The sequence below is a fragment of the Eptatretus burgeri genome, chromosome 11 (genome assembly GCF_056783735.1).
Source record: "Eptatretus burgeri isolate ZD-2024b chromosome 11, Ebu_testis_v1, whole genome shotgun sequence".
NCBI classification, from domain to species: domain Eukaryota; kingdom Metazoa; phylum Chordata; class Myxini; order Myxiniformes; family Myxinidae; genus Eptatretus; species Eptatretus burgeri.
Window position 1 is genome coordinate 42,582,664 of NC_140971.1, and position 22,300 is coordinate 42,604,963.

At 43.1% G+C, this 22,300-nt stretch overlaps 1 protein-coding gene and 1 long non-coding RNA gene across 5 annotated transcripts in view; one reads left to right on the forward strand and one right to left on the reverse strand.

The window, feature by feature from the left end:
• The first annotated feature begins 2,721 nt into the window (after positions 1–2,721).
• Positions 2,722–22,300, forward strand: part of LOC147016951 (uncharacterized) — a 77,211-nt gene continuing 57,632 nt past the window's right edge. Inside the window, exons 1-2 of one of the 3 annotated variants that reach the window (XR_015049262.1) lie at positions 2,722–3,272; positions 3,488–3,616. This is a non-coding gene — a long non-coding RNA (uncharacterized LOC147016951). Of the gene's footprint in view, positions 3,273–3,310; positions 3,381–3,487; positions 3,617–22,300 lie in introns of those variants that run through there. The other 2 variants (XR_015049261.1, XR_015049264.1) reach the window with 2 other exon arrangements.
• The window catches only part of CSPG4 (chondroitin sulfate proteoglycan 4), a 33,683-nt gene continuing 18,909 nt past the window's right edge, over positions 7,527–22,300 (reverse strand). Inside the window, exons 5-11 of one of the 2 annotated variants that reach the window (XM_085846185.1) lie at positions 20,286–20,576; positions 19,818–19,994; positions 14,656–14,854; positions 12,689–12,820; positions 12,412–12,584; positions 11,983–12,163; positions 7,527–11,166 (exon numbers count right to left, since the gene is read on the reverse strand). In XM_085846185.1, the coding sequence (XP_085702311.1) occupies positions 9,089–11,166; positions 11,983–12,163; positions 12,412–12,584; positions 12,689–12,820; positions 14,656–14,854; positions 19,818–19,994; positions 20,286–20,576 (3,231 nt within the window). In that variant the 3' untranslated portion in view covers positions 7,527–9,088. The remainder of the gene's footprint in view (positions 11,167–11,982; positions 12,164–12,411; positions 12,585–12,688; positions 12,821–14,655; positions 14,855–19,817; positions 19,995–20,285; positions 20,577–22,300) is intronic. The other variant, XM_085846187.1, reaches the window with a different exon arrangement.

Genomic DNA, 22,300 nt, shown 5'->3' on the forward strand with positions numbered 1-22,300 from the left:
ACACCTCAACGCAGATGCCATGTCTCGATGCCCGGACGACACTTCTATATCGGTCAACACACCACTGTGAGCTCCACATCTCGTAAGCTGCATGGGTGCAAGAAATACCTCAAAAGCAACCCAAACACAAGCCACAGCCTGGGCTCCTGTAACGACCCTCTCCATAAGACCTTTTTAATGACTCCAAGTAAGCTTGACACATTGTCCATGTTTTTTGATCACAACACCACTCGGGGACATGAGCCTGTTCTACTCGCAGACCTTGACTTGGTGAACATTCAATCTGCTGACTTGGACCTCCTTTGAGCTTCAACGCTTTGATCCTGATCTGAAACTTGTGTTGCATTGGATGGCATGGGGGGGGGGAGGGGGAAACCCCTGCGTTGGTGACTGCGCAATGCCCTGCCTTACATCAGGAAACCGTTGCCTCAGTTTGGTCATCTTACAGTGAAGGATTATCTCCTGTGTCGATGGATCCTCCACTCACCCTCTCAAAGGAAGTTGCTGCAAGTGGTGATCCCAAAGTCTTTAATTCTCCAAGTGCAACACCATATCCATGGACATTCCACTGCTGCCACCAGTATAACACCCGTTTTACGTCTGAGTTTTAATAGAACAATCGAAGGACCAGGAGATGGGTTTCTTCCAAAAGGTAGTATATTCTTCAAAACAGAACCGTGTAACGTAACAAGCATTCCAAGCGGACGCAGCATGAACCATGAGCTAAAATCACCACCAAGGTCCCATTTCTGCCTCCTCCTTGCCCAAAACGGAAGGGACTCAAAAAATCTGTGAATTAAAATAACTGCTATTCAGCAGAATTTGCTTTTCAATAATAATAACCAATTATTGTGCTTACATTAGTATTAATATTGTTTTGTAATAGCATTAATAATACCAAATGCTATTATCATTGGTGTTGTTATTAGAAGGAGCTTTGGAAAAACTCCACGATTAGCTGTCTTAACATGGATATACACCTTCACACGGACTTCCCCCAAGGCAGAACACCCCCTTGGGGAGGGGGGCAAATTAAGTCGCTGCAACCTCCATCGTGTAACCCTTAGTCCTTCTGTCAAGTTTGGTTGAGATTGGATAAGTAACAACTGGATGTATTGCTGTCAAAAAAACAGACAGACAGACACCACAAATTGTGTATTTTAATAAGATGGACTTGGAGGAGGATGCTGAGAGTGTGTCTAGGATGGAGCATAAAACACACGAGTTCATGGTCGAGTGGGAGTTCGAGAGAATGATCGTCTCCTGAATGTCATCAAAAGGAGGAAGGAGGAAGAGAAGACCTGGCAGTGGTGTTACCTTGTATTGCAGGATTATTGATGGAGGGCAAGAATAGGATTGGCCGTCCTGCCATAACCTGGGTGGATAATTTGAAGTTTTGGGCTGTTGGTGGGCTCCCTAGTTTAAGAGACTGCTTTGTATTACCAACGGCTGCGCTTTGGGCTGTGGTGTGAATGATAAATATCCACAAGGTGTGTGTGTGTGTCTGTCTGTCTGTCTGTCTGTCGTCGGATGTTATGTTGGTTTCAGAAGGTGGAATGGAGTCCTCGTAAGTATCAAAATATGAATGAAGTTTCCACCCTTGTTTCGGTGGGGGGGGGGAGGTGGGGTCACGATTCACGGACCAAGTTGTGAGGTTGTCTTGTTCTCAAAGTTTTGTTCCAAGGGATCTTTTCAGGGTCATCAACGACCACCGACCCCCGAACAGCTTCCACCTGCAATTCGTTTCTAGTAATATTCCCTATTTACACAAGCAGTGTGCATATAACTAACACACACACACACACACACACACACACACACACACACACACACACACACACACACACACACACACACACACACACACACACACACACACACACACACACACACACACACACACACACACACACACACACACACACACACACACACACACACACACACCCCTACAGGGGGAGTTATTAAAATAACCTCGCCTTTGTTATTTAGATATAAATCCATTATTAGGATTTTTTCCTCGCGAGAAAAAGGCAGAAGGTAAAAGGTGCAACCCTAATAACCACCCTTGGCACAATTGGTCGGGTGGTGCGGGAAGTGCTCAGAGGAAACGGATGGTGGATATGGGTTCAGGTCATGGAAGGCCGAGGGTAACACCCATCCGCTCAGTGTCTGCCGGCTGGTCCAGGGCCAACCGAGATGCTTTAAAGGGTAAAATCTGCCAACATGAAACATTGCCAACGTTAACGCTGACGTCACACTTGAAACCGCGTATTTATTCATGGTCCGGACGTTGTCGCACTTCATCAAATTCCCATTCGGGGTGGATTAAGGACCAAGAAGCTCGCTCGCGCTTGCCAAGCTCGCCGTTCCTTATCGAGGGGTTTGAATGGAGTGCTTGTTTGAGTGCTTAAGCCACTTAGCGAACGCTCTCCAAGGATCTTGGTAAATTATCTGGATATCTCATTAGCTTCTTCCCATTTTTAGACGGCGCTCGCTGAGAGAAAAGCGCGGTTAATCAACCGGTCACGTACGTACGCGTGTACATTTTGTTAAGGGAGTACATCCAAAACCGTCCAACGGAGGAAATGAAAACTTTAACACGTGTTACATGACCATTCGATGAAGCGCATATTGAACGTACATCGAAAACCGTTGAAAATTAGAATCATTTTAATCACTTCAGCCTTTATTGTGTGCTCAGCTGGTGGGGGAAAGAAGAAGAAGAAGAAGAAGAAGAAGAAGAAGAAGAAGAAGTAGTCCAATTTGGCGCTTTCACAATCTCCCGATTTATACATTATTATCGATCTATTCTGGCGTCTTTATCAGCCTTGGTAGTTATGAAAACACTCGAGAACGAGAATGAAAACTACTTCGTGAAGGATTATGAATGTATTTTCTCGCAAGACTTTTTCAAAGTATAATTTGTACACATTTACCTCAGAAGTGAAATAAATTTACCTCAGAAGTGAAATAAATTTACCTCAGAAGTGTAGATCGACGCAATTCCAAATTTTCCGCCAGAAGAGTTGCCTCGCACCAAGTTCTTCTTAAGACTGACTGCACGTAACGGGGTAAGTATTCGATGAATACCATGTAGTTTTGGAAGTATCCCCAAAATGTTTTTATTACTTCACTGGCGATGGATCGATTTTAATATGAATCGAGTATTAAAATCGCACGAACAAGTCACGTGATATTTCTGAGGTAGCTCTCATTTGGGACTCGCTACTGATACGGACTGTATTCATTTACAGCGGAATCATAAATAGGTGACTCGTTTGATTGTCATGGAAGTGTTCTTGTTGCTGTCGTCGTCGTCGTCGTCGTCGTCGTCGTCGTACGGTCCAAATCATCCAAAGGGGTTATCCATGTATTACGTAAGGAAATATGCCAGGAATTTTAATCTCCAGGCCCTAAAATCAATGATCTCCCCGTCCATTTGCTCCCCATAATCCTCCGAAAGCGCTTTCCCTTCTCCCCGCAGGCCTCGCAGTATCTGTTCCACCTGATATCGCCACCTTGGACGTTCTTCGGCCGGTGGGAGTGTGTTGCGTTGAGCGTTTTCCAGGTTCACCACCCAAACTGGATCGCCGATAAACAAGCGATCTGGACGGTAAGTGGATCCACCCAAACGTTGGATTGTGACGTCATAATAACAGCACTGATTATAATTGCTGTTCGATGGAATTATCTGGTGGAAAAGGTTTCCACGAAATGAACATTATTTGCATCATTGTGTGAAGCAGTGACAGCATAACCGAGGACCCTCCCCCCCACCCCCCACCCCTCACCTCACCTCACCTCACCTCACCTCTTCCAAACCCACTCACTTCCATGGAGGTGGAGATGGGGTTGATAGAGGAATGGGAATTGGGAACAGGACAGGGTGGTGGAGGAAACACAGAGAGGGGGGAGGGGGGATGCCTTCATTTTACGTGTCATCCAGAGGTGTTTGCTCTTATAAACCCTTTACCAATGCAGCACTACAGTTCTGAACCTAACTTTCCTGCCACTAAGTATCTTCTGGGCAATTTCCAGCTAATTGGTTGATCACCTGTAATAAGCCAGTCCTACGAGGCCACAGGTGTGACTAGAGAGGAGGAAGTGATGAGTTTTTGTTCCAGAAATAAAAGCAGCTGATATTTCGTGCAATTTGTGGACGTGATGTAATTGGTCAAAATGGATTTTATGGTCAAAGAGAGCTTATTTAACCGCAACTGTAACGTGCACGGTGATGAACGCGGTTGCTTGCAAACCTGCAAATGAGGTCTCTACAACAGTCACAGGTCAAAGGTCCGAAGCTCAAATCATCCAGGAAAGTTGTATTTTGGCTTGTGTAAAAATGCATCTGCATAGCTTTATTAAATCAAAATACCAGGGGATCTTTAAACGGCCTCCACGAGGTTTCGTGCTCCAGGGTGCAGCACCCCCTGTTAGCACAGCACCAGACGGATCAAACCCTGAACTGCAGCAAGCACACCCCCATTTGAGCTGTTCTGCCACCCAGTGGTTGATAATTTAATCAAGAAAAAAATTTCCATGATACAGATGGGATTAATTAAAAGATGGAGCTGTTATGTGAATAAACCAAACGTTTGCATCCCATTCGAGCACAAGCATTCAGCAAAACACTAACAATGTGCTAAACAGACCGGTAGCTTTTTCATAGCAACGGTTGCTATAGTCCGCAAGACAATCGCAGTATTGTACTGCATCCTCAACGCCTCTCAGAGGATGTAGTGGGATTCTCGTGAGATTTCATGACAAATGCCTCGGAGATGTTTTTATTTTATTCTCGGAAGTGAGCAGGTGTTTTGTTGTGACAAAAGCCACCAGTGTTATTCATACAATTTTTTTTCTTTGCTGCTGTTCACTTTATTCCCATTAAATGGCTAATCTAATTACCTCCGGCACCGAAGGTGAAGGAGATTATGTTTTCACCCCCTTTATGTCTGTTTGTTAATTGCCAGAATCCTTCGGAATTCGGCAATTATGTTGGTCGGTTGTGTGTGTCATTCTGTGTGTCTGTTGGGTAGTCGATCTATCTACCCTTATTATCAGTATTTCCATCGATATGTTTGTCTATCTGTCTGATGGCTGCTCTTGGAGCACCCTTATTCTGGACATTTCCATCTGTCTGTCTGTCCGTGAAACTTTGGTCAAGCCTAGGGGCTAAACCACTCAACCGATTCCAATGAAATTTGGTAGGTTGGACCAATATTTCTGGGAATCGTGTGCTTTCGAATATGGGACCCCGGGCCCTAGCAACGGCATAGCAACGGCCCTTTAAAGTGGTCAAAAAAATCAAAATAAAATCGAAGCTTAGAGTTTTGTGCACAATCTATCTAGCTCCCTTCATGCCAATTTGCAGCCCTCACAAAAATATTTGTAGGAGGAGATAAGTTTTGGGTGAGTACATGTTGAACATTTCAGAAACGGTTAATTGCGAATATCTCTTGTGAAAAAAAAATTGCGAAATTGCGAAAAAAATCGGAGAGTCTGATTTTGATGAAGCTTTGGTGAAATGTGTACAATGTGGCTGGCATGTACACAAAAATGAATGGTTGCTATGCACACCTCCGTTGCTTAGCAACAGCGAAAATACTTTATCGTACATCGTACACTTATTGTGGACTGTACAAAAATATCAATACCTCCGAAACTGGACCTCCGAGGGACCTGTTTTTTTTGTGCCCAAGGAGAATGTCTTACAGCATCATATAAAAAAATAAAATCTTTAGCGAATAGATAAATGGAATTACCAGGGCTGCCATTTGTTAGAGTCTCTTTGGAAACATGCCTGAAATTTCACAAGGTGGGTTTCTGGGCACAAACTAAGAGGGCTGTGATCATCAGATTTATTGATAGCATGTACATGAATATCGGCTAGTCGCGTCGGCCAGCTTTCCATCGAGAGCGAGCAGGAATGTTGCCTACTGGCTTGTTTGTATGTATGTCTGTTCGGTCCAGTGCTCCGTTAATACAATGGCGATTTCGATGAAACTTGGTTGGTAGGTTCATACCATGACCTAGTTGTGTGCAAATGAGAACCGTTGCTATGGACCCATCCGTTGCCCAGCAACAGACCTTTGAAATTTTCAAAAAAAACTCAAAAAAAATTTTTTTCGAAAATCAAAAATCGGGCCACGAGCGACTGTGGGCAGTACATTCAGCCATATTGTCAAAAATTTTCAGCCGGATCCTATGAAAATTGTCGGAGAAGATATACTTTGAATGAACCCTGGTCGAAAACAATAAAAAAAACGAAGTTCGTTATATCTCAGAGACTATGAGTCAGATATACATGAAACTGGTATGGCAGGTTCATGGTATGTCCTAGTTATGTGTGAGAAAGAACCGTTGCTATGGACGCTTTTGTTGGCTAGTATCAGCTGAAAAACGACAATTCGACTTGTTCGACTACCCATGTCCGCCTACCGGCTTGTCTGTTTGTTTGTGTGTTTGTTTACCCTGTAGCAGCCACACCGTTTCAGCGATCATGACCAAACTGGGTACAGACGTCGGCCATGGTCCAACTTATACACTTGTCGATTTTGGTGAATCGAGGTCAATGGTCAAGGTCACTGAAAAACCGAAATTCTTATTTTCGCAATAACATCTGCTAAAATGTTCGTATCAACTTCAAACCAAGTCCAAAATGTGCATCTTCCAATTCTGCATCCAACCATATGTCTCATTGGGGTGTCACACCAACACCCTTCTTAGTGGTCAGGGGTCGAATGTCAGGGGGGTCGGGTCAAAAATTTCAAATTGCAATGAAAACGCCATTTCAATTCCGATTGACTTCCAAGTTATGATCATGACCAAACTAAGTGCTATAACTCATTAAACAGTAGCACTATCGACTTATAAGAACCAAATTGATTTACAGGTTTTTGTTTTTTCAGAGATCATGAAGATATGACAAAGATATTCCGGCAATTCTTTGCTCAACGAGCAATTTCACTTGTTTGTTTGTTTGTTTGTGACCAGGATATCTCAAAAAGTTGTGGACGGATTCGGATGAAATTTTGTGGACAGGTTTGGCGTATGACGAGGACGAAGTGATTCGATTTTGGTAAAGATCCGGATCCGGATCCGGATATTAGAATTTTAAAGTGATTCTTCACCGTTGAGAGATAGGGCTAAAAACTATATAGAGCACGATATCTCAAAAAGTTGTGGACGGATTCGGATGAAACTTGGTGGACATTTTGGGTGTGTGACAAGAAAGAATTGATTAGATCTTTGTGAAGATCTGGATCTGGCTTCGACAACTGAATTTTTAAGTGATTCTTCACCGTTGAGAGATTGGGCCAAAAGTGATATATAGCACGATATCTCAAAAAATTGTGGATGGATTCAGATAAAACTTGGTGGGCAGGTTGAGTGTGTGACAAGGAGGAATTGATTCGATTTTGATGAAGATCCGAATCCGGATCCGGATACGAGAATTATTTAACTTTAAAAGTGATTCTTCACCATTGAGAGATCTGGCCAAAAAACGATATAGTACAGTATAGCATATTTCAAAAATGTATTGGGCCCGATATGTTCTCGTGGATCAGGCATTACGGGGCGGAGGTATGCGCTCTACTGAGTGCCCTTCTAGTTTGAACTGTTGCTAACGGGTATAAAGATCACAGGATAAGTTTTTAAGGTAATTCATACTCCTGGATGCACTTTAATAAGATACTAAACTGGAAAACCAAAAAGATATGTACATATATATATAGTACAAAAAAAATCGGTGTTAATCCCACAAGTTGAACTGAAAAGAAAGAGCTTGTTGCAAAGTTTTGAATCCAACTCAGGTGAGTGTGTTGCTTCCCAGCAGCAGCTCACACTTGAAATCAATACAATGTGGAGTGAAATTCCACATGGTGAGTTTGAATTTCATATGTAGAATGAAGAACTAGTCTTGCAGATGAAGACTGGTGTCGATCTGCATCGGTGGACAGGTAGAACAATGGTTTAAATCAACGGGATCTTGATCAAGGTATGTTAACCCCTGTGGGAAGCAAGGAGAAACTGACATTTTGGGAGTTACATCTTCATCAGAGCAACCTGTCTTGCAAGAGCTGTTATGCTCTGATAACGCCTGAAACGTCAGATTCTCCTTACTTCCCATGGTTGTTTGCATACCTCTCAAAATCCTGCTGATTTTATCCATTATGACTTTCATAACTACAATCAAGTACATTCAAGTACGTCAAACCCCATCCCCCAACATTAGTTGGTAGATTTTAAAAATCCCACGGTGTCTTTCATGAAGTGTAAGTGAGCTATATAGCCAGCACCCTGGCCAAATTCCACATTCCTGTCCAAACATACAGTACACAGGCATTGCATCAGCGGCACAGCCGCACACATCTCAATCATTGATGCTACTCGCAGCCGTGTGAAGAAGAAGAAACCCCTACCTTTCATTTCGCCATCAGGTGCCTTCAAGTACGTCAAATCCCATCCCTCTAATGTTGCCGTCAGATACATTCAAATATGTCAAACTTCTATTTTCCCCTCATTTTTGACAGAAATCCTGTGATCTCTATAACACATGAAAATCCCAATTAACAAATGTACGTATCACATGTACGTATCACATGAAAATAACACATGTACGTATCAAGTAATCCCATTACAGTAAACTTATTGCTTTTGTTTGGAGAGGATTTGTACAAAGATTACGCATTGTGAGTCAAATTGATTGAAATCCTTATCACATCGTCAAATCCAGTAAAAAATAAAACTGAAAATGCACGTCATTTGCGCTTACTTCGTCAGCAATTCATCAACAAGACTTTGGTTTTCTTTTTCTTTTTTTCTGTTCTTTTTTTCAGTCAAGACTCGGTGCAGTGAGAATACCCCGAAATGGTTTTTGGGTTTGCGTCTCGTTATTAAGACCCCTACTGTGAGACAACTGGACACTTTTCAAAAACCTTTTGGGATGTTAAACCGCTCTCTCAACCCCAAATGAGGCACAATGGGATCCAAGGAGTTTATAACAACCGGGTTACAATAATTGTCCCTTATATTCTCTTCTTGGTATCTACACAGGTCCTAAATCATTGGTTAAAGAGGCATCTTAAACCCAATACTGATTGTTCCCTAGTGCTGGATTGGTTGTAGTGGTCCGTTGCAAAAGCTCACTGCCGGCAGCTCCCCAAGTGGTGCGTGAAACTAGAGGGCTTGGGGGTAAGGAGCGCTCAGGTGGTCGAGATAGGACTGGGGTCATGCTGACTGCTGAGGTCTCCATCTGCCATCGTTCTAATGCTGTTACGGTCACTCCCGGCATTGCGGCACTCCGCTCAGGCCAACGGATCGTGGTGCCGCTCCTTGCAAGGTTGTTTGGTCTGAGTGTCACAAAACCATGACATTCCTTGCTTCGCCGCCGCTGATGCCACAGCCACATGCCGAACATTACGGCCAGGAAGATAATGAATAAAGTAACGGTCAGAATGAGGGGAATGACGATGGATAGGTTCTTTTTGCTCCTCGATGCGACCTCCAACACCCTGGGAATTGAGGAAACAGTCGCTTTCGTCACCTCAAATTCCTCTAAGTTCTGGTTGTCCTGTCTCCACCGCTCCAGTTCCGAGTTTTTCTTTTGGGTTGGAGATGGTGTGGCTTGTGTGACATATGCCTTTATGTTTGAGATTGTATTTGTCGCGACAGCGGGCAGAGATAAGCTAATTGCTGTGGAATTTTCTCTCATGACGGAAACATTTTCTGCTGCATCAACTGGGATTTCCTGACTTCCTTCAATTTCATGATGTTTTCGTTCTGCCAGAACAACATCGAAGCCAAATTCACCAGCAGCAGCTTGCACACCCTCTGCTCGTAAAATAAAAGTAAACGAATCCGAAAGTTTTTCGTTCACAGTTGTATTTGATGGTCGACCCTGAATTAGCACCAATTCCTGGGCAATGTCCTCCTGGCTAAAAAAACGCACATCGTTTTCTGAATACTGTCTTTTGTGCATCGATTCTTCAGCACGAAGAAGCCACGCATATTGCGGTTGCCCGATGACCTCAAACAGCGGATTGTCACCCGTGAGCTCTGCCAGCTCACTGGCATCCAGTACTGAGAGAGTCAAAGGCACTGTGGAACCGGCATGGACCTTAAAGTCAGCGCTGGTGTGAAGCAATGGCCTCACTTTCACATGGATTTGTAGACCAGTGTGATTAATGCTGGCTGTCAGGGCATCGACCTCAAAGCTATCTTCCCAGGCTAAATGGTCACTCATGTGGTAGATCACATTTTTTGCATCCACATCTGATTGGGCAAAGTTCTCTGTCCGGCTACCATTAAACAGTAGTACGCCACGACGTGGTGGCCGAGAAACCTCATACTTTACTTCGGTCGACCAGCTGTTTGTTTCGGCGAAAAGATTAGTTGGACCAATCTTCGCCTGCATCTCGCCTTGCTGCAGGATCATACTTGTCAGGTTGGCAACCTCCAACCTGACTGGTTCCACTGAGATACTGAAGCGTGAGTAAATAGGTTTGTGTGTACCATCTGCAACCGAAAAGTAAAAAACACTGCTGTTAGAACTACCATCGGGTACAAAAAGGAGCCTCCCTGCATTTATGTCGGCCTGCGTAAAGGTGACTGTCAGTTGTTTTCCTTCGTTCCTCGCCAGTACCAAGTACCCATTACCCGGACCTTGTACAACCTCGTAAGCCAGCTGCTCGGGTGGTGTATCTTTGTCCATTATTTGCAACTCTTCTGTTGTGATGGGAACGTAGAGAGCATCTTGGACAAGTTGTATTCCAGGAGATTTTGTAAGCAATTGAGGCAACTCATCATCAACAGCAATCACCACAACACTCACCATCTCCTCGACACTGTCTGTGGGCCTGGCACTTTGCTCAGACTGTGGTGCTACCCATGCTGCCACCGAGAACCCATCGCTAAGAGTGTCTGAGCCATCATGATCATACCACAGACCATGTTGTGCCAAGGCATGGTGTGAGAATCGTGGTCGTTCAGCTGAAATCGTATTTTTTGACTGGTAAAGGGTGCCATGCCTTGGAAAAGCTGTAATTTCATATTCGAGCTCATGTGATGACTGTTGGACCACCGATGGTTTTGAAAGTAGATTTGAGGCATCGAGGTAGGTTGTATTGATGAGAAATTTCTCGCCCTCAATTAGTTTCACACCTATAAAGAACAGAAACACAGACTCGGTGTTAATCTGATTGTATCTTTTTTTACGTATTATGGTATTTTTTTAAAAAAAACATTTTGACTCGTTACGGCTTTTACAATGCTTTTATAAAAGTTTCGCAAAACAGCGAGTAAACTAAAGGCTTTACACTTTCTTTGTGAATTATGCTTGCATTCTGCAATCTGCAAGCAAATAAACGAATCAACTAAATGAAGGACAATTAAGCAGTAGGAGCTTTTCATTTGTGCACAGTCCAAGCTCTGCCCTGCTCCTGGCTGAAGGAGTGAGGCCACACTGGCACAGTCTCAGGCTCCATCGGATGACTTTTGTTAACGGATTTTTTTTTTTGCCTTTTCTTCTGGAATCGTGGCTTCCTTCTACTTAAAATTGCAAAATTTCAATCTTCTAGCCCATCTAGAAAGTACTAAACATTTATATCAGTGAGTTAATCCATAAGTGAGTGGTGAGGAAGTTATATAAAATTAGTTAGTGCCACTAATTGATGATTGGCTTGACCCGAGCCAGAATCACGGAATTAATAGTGAAGGTCATCAATAAAGAAAAAAAATGCATAGGAATGATCATATTCCTGGAATAAATGATCATACAGCACATTAGCAATCACGCGGGAATTATTTGTTCTTGCACTCATTATCAAATGTAGATAGCTGAATGTTTTTCTTGAGCTCATCCATGCAAACGTGGTATGTTGCAGCTCTGTGATAAGGTTGGTGGAAACAACTTGTCACATGCACGATTTAATAGTGTAAAGGGCATTGTAGCAGTTGGGGTGATTGCAGCAAAGTTACCTTTATTGGCCCTGAAAAGGCTCTGTCCCTTGGTCCTGTATTCGTACGACATGTTGATAGAAAAGGAATGCGTGGGTAGCTCGCCCGGTGGACATGATACAGAGAATTTGAAGGAATCCTGGGAGTTCCACTGCTGCCGTGCCATCGGACCACACATGTATGCGATCAGACCTGCATCGACCTGCAACACCACAAGTTTCCCCAAAAATAAAGTCGGTTCCAATTACAAATTTTATTTTTATAGACTTGGTAACCTTGCTAATATGCAATTTGAATGATTAACATGTTTCTTTCCGCTTAACAACTGTAATTGTAATTTATTATTTACTCAGGGCCATCCATTTGTTGCATACACAAGTATGGTGGAAATTTTGAACTTAAAGGACTCTCGGTTTTATTGTCTGGTTGAATAGGATATGAAACTCTGACCTCACTCTGCGTGAAGTTTCCCACTTCAGAACTTGTGTCTTGCGTTGTGTGGACAATCAATCCGAGGCGTGGTTTGTGCACTACTGTGTAAAGCACTGTGTGGATTGAGGTGGTATCATGGTCATTGGTAACCACAAGTAAGTTCTGGGAGGTAATAGGATTCACATCTTCACCTATGTCGGACACAAAGAGGTATCAAGATCAAGGTGTCTACCCGATGAAACTAAACAACACATAATCTGTATAACCAGTAGTTTGCAGGTCGATGAGTCCTCACCAGGGTATATACGGAGACCACTATTCTTCTTCAGAGTCATGATGAAGACCTTAGCCGTGATGGTAAAGATATGCCGTGGTGCCTCATTTGCACCATCGCTCACATAGAAGTTGAATCCCCCTGCACTCACTCCTGATGTTAAATAAATAAATAAAATATACATTTCAAGCTTTAGCAACACTTCTCTGTCTATATCTTCTTTCTACATTTCTGTTTTCTTCCTTGCTTTTCAGCTTTTCCTTCATTTATGTTTAAATTTACATACTCTGCACAAAACAGCTATTATAAATATGGCATATTATGCTTGAGGAAGTAAATCACACGATAAAACAACATCTCATATGATTGGCCTGCTTGGCATTATGATGCTGTGACATAAGGTTCAAAACCAATATTCAATAATAATTTTTCCATTGTCTGCTAATACATATTGTAATTTATGTAAAAGTACACCGATGTCTTCTAACGCCATTATCTTGTACGAGTTATATGTACAACGGTTCTCCATGAACCTATGACACATTTGGGATATGTTGGTGGCAGAGTGCTCTTGGCTGGGTTCAAATTTTGGCCCAGTTATAAACTATCATCCTGGTGTTTCACACGTTGTGTGATTTATCAATGTGTGCCCTCCCTTGGGTGGACGTTTAACTGGGTGTCCTGTCTACCGGCATTTGTTTGTGGATGTCAAAGATCCCATGGTGTCCTTCTTGATAAGTAGGAGATATATCGCCAGCACTCTGAACAAATTCCAAATTCCTGCTCTAACCTACATGGGTCACCTGTATCAGCAGTACAGCCATGCCCCCAGCAAATGATGCTACCCACAGCCATGTGCTCCATACAAAAGAGGAAGAAAAAGAAGTAAGAGGTATTCTGCCTTGTCTCGTTTGCAGCCCCAGCTCCAACTTTGTGGTTGATTCTTAATGTCCTCAGGGCAACTTGTGATGGCAGTGAAATGGGGAAGTCTATGAAAAGGCAGTGCTGGTAAAAATACCACAAATTGAATAATTGTGAGGGGGGGTGTGGGGGCAGGGGAAAAAGACCTCACACTTCGAGTTGTAATAATGCCTTGTATCTCTAAATCTCTCAGCTCTGCTGTTGATGTGTGTGCGTCTCTCTCTACTGTTATTACCTCTGCCACTGAAGGTAGAAGGAGATTCTGTTTTCACCCCTGTCTGTCTGTTTGTTTGTCGGTTTATCTGTTTGTGTGCAGATATCTCAAAAAGTTGTGGATGGATTCGGATGAAATTTGGTGGAGAGGTTGGGTGTATGACAAGGACGAAGAACTGATAAAATTTTGAGGATCCGGAATTTTAAAAAGTGATTCTTCACGATTGAGAGATGAGGCTAAAAATGATATATAGCATGATATTTCAAAAAGTTATTGGGCTCGATATGTTCCACTGGATCAGGCATTGTGTGGTGGAGGTATGCACTCTACCGAGTGCCCTTCTAGTTTTTGTTATGTTCCATCCTGATCCATTCTGTGTTCTCGCTCTTCAATGAGCCTCGATACTGTACACAAAAAAAACAAAAAGTTGACAACCGAAAGCATGCAAGCACATTGAAAACCATGTTGGTTCACGTTCATTGACAGATTTGTGATTTTCATCCTTCAAAGCATTTCACAAGTTATCCAGTGCTTTAGAAAAGGTTCAGGCAATAATATATTGCTTGTGCTACCCAGAACATCCTGGAAGTGTTCTATTATGCATGGCTCTGGAGACATTGCTGGCAATGGAAGGGTTTGAATGCTTTTTTTTGTTTTTTAGAAAAGTGCAAAGTAAAGTTGTACAAGTGATTGACGTCACCAAACCCACCATGATTCATACCGTCCTATTCCATAAATAATGGAATGATTCAAGGATACAAGATGCCTAATGCTCTTTCCGAGAAACCATTTAAGTTTAATATTTTGTCATTCAAAATGTCTGCCAATCAGGTGACTTCTGCCACCATCTTACCACGGTGAATGAACACGAGGCTGCTGTCCTCCAGGTGAGCCTGTGTAAAGTTAAGGACAGGCATGTGTGGGGCCTGTTTTAAAGCTACGTATCCATTGCTTGGTGCACTGATGTAGTAGTACAGGTTACTGGCATCAGAATCCTCATCACGACTGGACAATTCTTTGGTTGTCAGGGGTACTGTAGTGTCTGCCCAGAGCTGTGGAGCCAAGAGAACAGGGAAAGTTGGCATGGATCTAACAATGAATTTCAATTTATAGGGTGAAGATAAATCTCTACATTGCACTTCTCAACAAAATAGCGACCATGTTCGATAATGAATCTTCGAAATTTTGTGATTTGTGTGCAATTCCATTAAACTTCAACAAAAAGGATTTTAAAAAAAGGAAGTTGAAAACTTTTATTCTGAGGATTTTGTCATATCAAGCACAGGCGCACGATTTTACAGGGTATAAAATATTTACTGTTTTACCATTAGAGTTGCCAAGGAAGGATCAATGATCATAATGCCAATGACATCACGATACCTGAGTTGGCAGAATAGCCTAGAGGTCGACACACTCACCTCTGAGCTGTCTCGCCTTGGTTCAAATCTTGGCCCAGCGATAAACTGTCATCGTGGTATTTCACAGGCAGGGTGGCAATTCATCAACGTGTGTGCCATCCCTTGGATGGACGTTAAACTGGGCGTCCCGTCTGCCAGCATTGGTGGACATTAAAGATGCCACGGTGTTTTTCCTGAAGAGTCGGCAAGCTATCGCTGGCACCATAAACAAATTAAAAATTCCTGCTTTAACCTAAAGGCGGCACTGCATAATTGGTGCACCTGCACCACCAGCAAATAATGCTACTCGCAGCCACATGTTGCATCCGAAAGAAGATCACTGTACTTGCCACAGCCCATTCAAGCTATTATTAAGACACAAGTGAACCAAATATTATTGTTGAATGATGAGTTATTTTTCTGAAATATAAATGAACTTGTATGAAAATTCACGAGGAAATTTAACACCATTCATTAAATACACACGTAATGTATAAAATGGTTCAATTAAAGAGGATGATCCTTCTGTTTCACATCACTCTATGAATGACATTTGATCTCCACCCCATCCTCTGGAAATCTGACCGTTACAACCAAACCTGCATTCCTGCCCTGACCTCTTATCTTCATGGAATTCCCCATGATCCCTACCCAGTGCTGCCCTTTACCTGAGCAATTCATTAGTTTCAACTGTGGACATCCATTTGCGTTGGTGGCAACAGCTAATGGAAGAAAGTGAAGATGTATTTTTGTTTTTACAATGAGATAAGGTCTCTTGGAGGAGATTGTACATAAATCACAGGCAGACGAAAGACATGAGAAGACATGTCCTTGAACATGAAATACAAGGGCATTGATAAACAAGAGACAAAGATATATGGTATATCCATGCATCCATTGGGACCATACTCTGTGAAGAGAGTTGGTGCTGCCTAAGTAGTCTCCTTGACTGTTGGACAGAATCCTGGATGGGTCGTCACTCTGACACAGGATACCAGCAAGCTGGCACAAATTTTGCCGACCTCAGAAGGATGACAGGCCGAGTTAACCCCACCTGGTATTAATTCAACAGCCGAGTGGGTTTTCAACTCAGGATTCTAGGATCCCAAGCCCCATGATAGGTATTGCCCCCCCCCTCACCTGCAATTGCCCACCCCCCTCAAAGTTGCTCTCCCTCACTCGAAATCTGGAAATCCCAAAAACCGGAAAGCCTAATTCCCCATGCTTGACACATCAGGGTACACCGACCTGTATGTTAAATAAGGCTCTGTGTTGTCCACAGCAAATCGTTGTTGACGTATGCATGTACAGTATGTATGTATGTTCATCTGAAAATCATCAAAAAAAAAAAACAGCTGGCCCGATCTCTACCCAATTTTGCAAATCTGTTGGTAGTATCTCAGGTCAAGTCATGGGCACAAAAAAAATCTCCTCCCCACCCTCCTGCGAGGGGGAGGGGGAGGGGGAGATGACACGATTTTCACCTGTATAGATTACTGTAAAAAATAATGGGTCTTTTGGTCATCATCACAGTTTGAAGGGTTACTCGTGTGAATGATACTGGTTTTTTAAAAAAAAAATTCCAACATTCACAATAGAGAAAAGATGTTATCGTCAGTATAACATCTCGATAGGAAGATCGGTTTAATATTATATGTCATTCCTCATCCTTATCTACAATCATTTTTTTTAACCCCCATTGACCATGTCCAACCCAACCCTCTTATATCCAGGTTGCTGTGGCATCATGTATTCCTCTATCCTGTACATTGTGCTTGTTTTAACCTCATTGACCACACCTATCCCTCCCTTTCTCATCTATAATTCCCTTGCTTATCATGTGTCGGTGTTGCCCCACTAAGTTTATACTCTCCACCACCTCAATCTTCTATGAGTCTCGATTTGTAATGAAAATAATTGAAAACATTAAAAAGGAAGGTGTTCTCCATACTGCGGTTGCCTCCGTCTGTGACTGGTTATATCCACTGGTCGAGCACACAATCGCTGAGTTTGATGTACCTCTAAGTTATCGACACATTACCGATACAGTGTAACCTCGATTAACCACCCCCCTTTTAACACTCACCCTCACCTTCCGCCTGGAAATCAGGGTTTCCCAATTTCCATAATGCATTTTTCAATTACGATCCGCCACCGCCATCTGCCAACGTTTTCCCTACATAAGTACTTATAAAAATGAAAAACACCCTCGTTTATCCAACAGCGCGAACCGCCAGCGATCACCTGTACTTCGCCACATCACAAATATTGTGCGATCATCGAAAAATAACCTGTCATCATTGGTGAATGGTCAGCGGGAGCATGTGCTGGTGCCGTCTGCCTCGCGCCGTGGATTGAGACTGTTCAGTTCAAAGATTTCATTCAGCATGTCTGGAAGAAAGAGGCCTAGATTGTGTTAAACACTCGATCAGAAACGCATGATATGCGAACACACAAAGGAGAACTCGTCTGTGAGCCAGCAAGAGATTGCTAATCATTTCTCTCTTCTGTGGAAACTTGAACTTAAGTGCCGGACAGTTGGCGATATCGTCGCCGATGCTGCAAAATGGATGAGTGCGACTGATGATATTTCGTCATCCACTAAGATGCTGCGCCACACTTGTCATGAGCATATGGAGAAGGCATTTTATTTGTGGTTTTCGGGCATTTGTGCGAAAAACCTCCCTGTGACCGAGAACATACTTTGAACAAAGGCTAAGTTCTTTGGCGAGGTCATGTCCATCGGTGAGTTTGGTTACTCCAATGGTTGGCTGCAGCGCTTCAAACGTCGATTCAGCATATGCAACAGAGCCATCAGCGGTGAAAGCGCCGGCACCGACGAAGGAACAATCCGTGAAGGGTGCAGTAAGGCGATGGCCGAGATAGCGAAGTATCATCTACGAGATGTATACAACATGGACGAGACGGGTTTGTACTATCCGATGTTGTTTGACCAGTGTCTTACCATCGAATCGGCTACAAAAGGCATCAAAAAGGCAAAAACTCGCATCTCGCTGGCGCTTACGTCAAATGCTGACAGCATAAGCTGAAGCCGCTTGTCATAGGACATGCTAAGAAACCGCGATGCTTTCTCCACTTCCGCCCAGATTTGTATGTGGATTACTTCGCAAACAAAAAGGCCTGGATGACGGCCGTCATCTTCTCTGAGTGGCTACTTCAATTCGATCGGAGAATGAAGCGAAAAAAATCGGAATGTACTGTTGCTGCTTGACAATGCGTCAAGCCACATCGCACCATCTAACGACCAGGGCCAGAGCACTTTGACCAACGTTAAAGTGCATTTCCTGCTGCCGACAACAACGAGCCACTTACAGCTGATGGACGGAGGTATCATAAAGGCTTTCAAAGTGCATTACCGTCGACGACAAATTAGGCATTTAATTGATGCCTATGATGCTGGACGCACACCAGATTTACAACTGAATGAGGCAATTCGTTTCTTGAAGGTGGCCTGGGATGACATTGAAGATACGACAATCTTTAACTGCTGGAAGCACGTGAAAATGCTTCCCACAGCTAGTACAGGTACTATTGCGTCAGCTGACATCCCTGTGTCATCCCCCGCAACATTGACGGCCAGAGATTATGGCAACATCTTCGAGCGAATGGCAGAGGTGTGCAACATACCCACAGAGAGGCTGATGACCCCTGAGGAGTTCAAAAGTGTGGATCCAGCTATTGTCACTGGGGAAGACCTCACCGATGAGGAAATTGTTTAACTTGCGCGCACAGACACCACAGATGGCGATGATGATGCCGACGATGACGTTGAAGTGCCACGCCCACCTTCATCCATTGAGGCCAAAGCCGCAATCGATCTCATGTTCAGGTACCTTGAGGCCCACTCGTCATCCACTGATTCGGGTTTGAAGGCGGCGCGCCGGTTGCAGTTTGAGATTGACAGAGTTTCTGTGGCAACCGCTAAGCAAACTTCCATCACAGACTTCTTCAAATCATCATCATCATCAGCCTAGGCCTATGCTGACAAGTTCTCAATAGCCTTCTATGTGCATAGCTCGTGGTGGTCATGTCCTGTTTCACAGCATGGACAGTTCTATTATATTTTTAGTAGGCCTTGCCATTTCACCAGTACTGTAATTTGACTAATGTGTTCAGTGGTCATCAAAACACTTGCACAGATTGTAATTTACGATCTTCAGTTCCTTATCATGGCACAAGCAAATGATATGCACAATAACTATGAGCCCATGACTTTGAGCTCTGTTTTTTTTAACATGTCTGCAGAAACAAATACAGTACGTACATGTGAATAGGCCTGTGTATGGCGTACATGTAGTTTACATATTATATATTTTTGTCATCCATTTCTTATCCCTTGATCCAAACAGGATGGAATAGAAGGTAAAATAAACTCGAAAGACTGTTGAAACGCGCCCCCAATAAATCAAATCTGGCGCACGTGGATGCCTGTGTAGTGGCACGGACAGATCGTGACATTGATATCGGACCTCTGAATCCCTCCGAGCAATAACCCGTTCAATCGCCACCCTCGCATAACCGCCATATACGACCGTGTCCCAGCGCTGGCGGTTAAACAAGGTTTCACTGTAATCCCACAACTTGCAAAATGACATACCTTAAGGCCATTATTGACATATACCACTGGAGCCTCATCGTTGATTGGCTCGACAATCACATGGATGGTGATGGGTAGACTGAGTCTTTCCCGCTCTGTATCATTGGCTAGTAATGAGAAGCTGTCGTTTTGTGTTTCACTGCTATCATGCACATAGTAAATGAAACCTCGTTCCACCTGCAAAACATAACATGGAAACGCACAAATAGTGTTCACGCAATTAATACTCAGTGGATCATACTTTTCATCATATCAATATCACCGTGTACCCTTCAGAGATGGCAGATATACTGGTTGAAATATCAACGTTGATTCTGGTGGATGTTAACAAGAGGTTGTGAAGTTGGACCTTGACAGATCCACATTGATTTTGGTGTGAGCAAAGCTATATCCTACCAGGATAGAAGGAGATAAAGCATCAGCTTGTAGCCAAGCAATAAATGATGCTGTAGCTTCACAGTAGCTCACCAGTGACCTGGAGAAATATCTCATTGCCTTTCCCGGTCTCTTTGTGCTCTCCAGCTGCCCATGCCTGGGTGGAATTAGAGTTGTGAAGACAAGCTCCTGTCTGGCTGAAGGTAGCTCTGGTGCACTAAGCACGGGACCCCAAGAAAGTGAAACTGCACCGCCCTCGGTCACCACCAATGGCATTGTGCTCAGCAATTCCACAAGGTGTGGGATTATAGAAATCGGGATGCGTAGACCCAAGAGCTGTGGCGCTATGCCATTTCCTACTGACAATACCAGCAGGTCACTTTCCTGGAACACAAGTTCACAATGATAACACCTACACTCATCATATGAACAGTATTATAACCCAGCCGATCTCCTAAAGGATGAGAGAGGGTATTGTAATCAGTCTGTGTGAGTATGAGTGTGTGAGTCCTCACGTAGATCAACATATTCATCCACAGATCAAATGTAATCCACCTACCCAACCGATACTTGAAATTGGAACAAAATTTATCATTATAAGTGAAGAATGGACAGATTCCTTGTACCATTTGTGACCACAGCAAATTGTGTTTCTTGATAACATTCGCAACATTTGCAGCGCACCTCAGAACATGGGCTTGACCTAGCACACCCGGGCGGCCTAATGCACAGTTCGACATACTTGTCTGATTTAACCATAATATGTTTTACATCTAATTTAACCACAAGTTGATGTTATACCTTGAATGGGGATTATGTCCAAACTATCCACGACTGTTCTTGAGGGTGTTTGTCTATACCACTAGTGGTTTGAGGTGCACTGCAAAGCCTACGGTATTGACTGGTGCACCCGGCTGGCCTTAGGCACAGTTCCACAAGGTTGAATAATTTATCCATAAGTTGCTTTTATACCTTGAATGTGGAATATTTTCGAGTTAGCTGTGTTTGTTCCTGAAGGTATGTGTTTGCACCTACTGTAGGTCTACTGCAATCGATGTCGTTCATTCTAAGGCATTAAAAATGGTCACATACAGCTTTCACAGCCAATAAAATAGGGTCATAAGTTTGCATTTTAAATACATATATTAAATTGTAAAAAATGCTTTTAATCTACTCGGGGGTCGGTCACATTCATTGGCTTATTGTTGAAAATGAGATTTGCCTTGGCCCTAGACAAATACCTTGACGAGGCTCTGCAGTGTTCAATGCTCTGTCATGTATTTGTTTGTCATGCTCTTCATCATGTTGGGTGGAGGGATAGCTCATCAGTGACATGCTTGTTCTTGAGCAGTCTCGTATCAAGTCTGTATCCTAGTCGAGTCAAATTTGATTAAATAGCTGTATTGGTGCTTGCGCCAATAAGTGCTGCTGCATTCCACTATGATTTTAGGGTGCTGCATTCCAGTATGTGCTGCTGCTTTGTAGAGCACACCAATATTTTGAAACTTTGCAAAGCTAGATGTCCTATTAGCAATCCTGTTTGACAAAAATTAAGGATGGATTAAGAAATAGAAATTGACAGTAATCATGTTATCAAAGACAGAGCACTCTTTAAAGGGGACATGAAATCATGACTTCTCACTTCCATTCCGTTTCATTCCATTGGGACCATATTCTATACAGAGCGTCGGTGCTACCAAAACAGTCTCTTGGGCTGTTGGGCACAATCCTCGACAGGTCACCACTCCAACATAGGATACTTAAATGGCTCAATCATCCCAGCAAGCTGGAACTCATTTTGTTGATCTCAGAAGGATGACAGGCTGAATCAACCTCACCTGGTATTAATTCAACAACCAAGCAGGATTTTAACTTAAAACCCACAGATCCCAAACCCACCACCCTCACCATTAAGCCAGCACCAGGCATCTTCCTTCTAGAAGCCAGAAATGTCAACTATTTGGCAACTCAATGAGACTTTGACTGGAAATGATTGAATAATTCATACCATAATAATTATTTTCTAAACAGATAAAATCGTACCCATTGAGAGGAAACATTATTTGCCTTTTTTATTTTAAATCAGAGGATAAGTGGGATAGCTTACT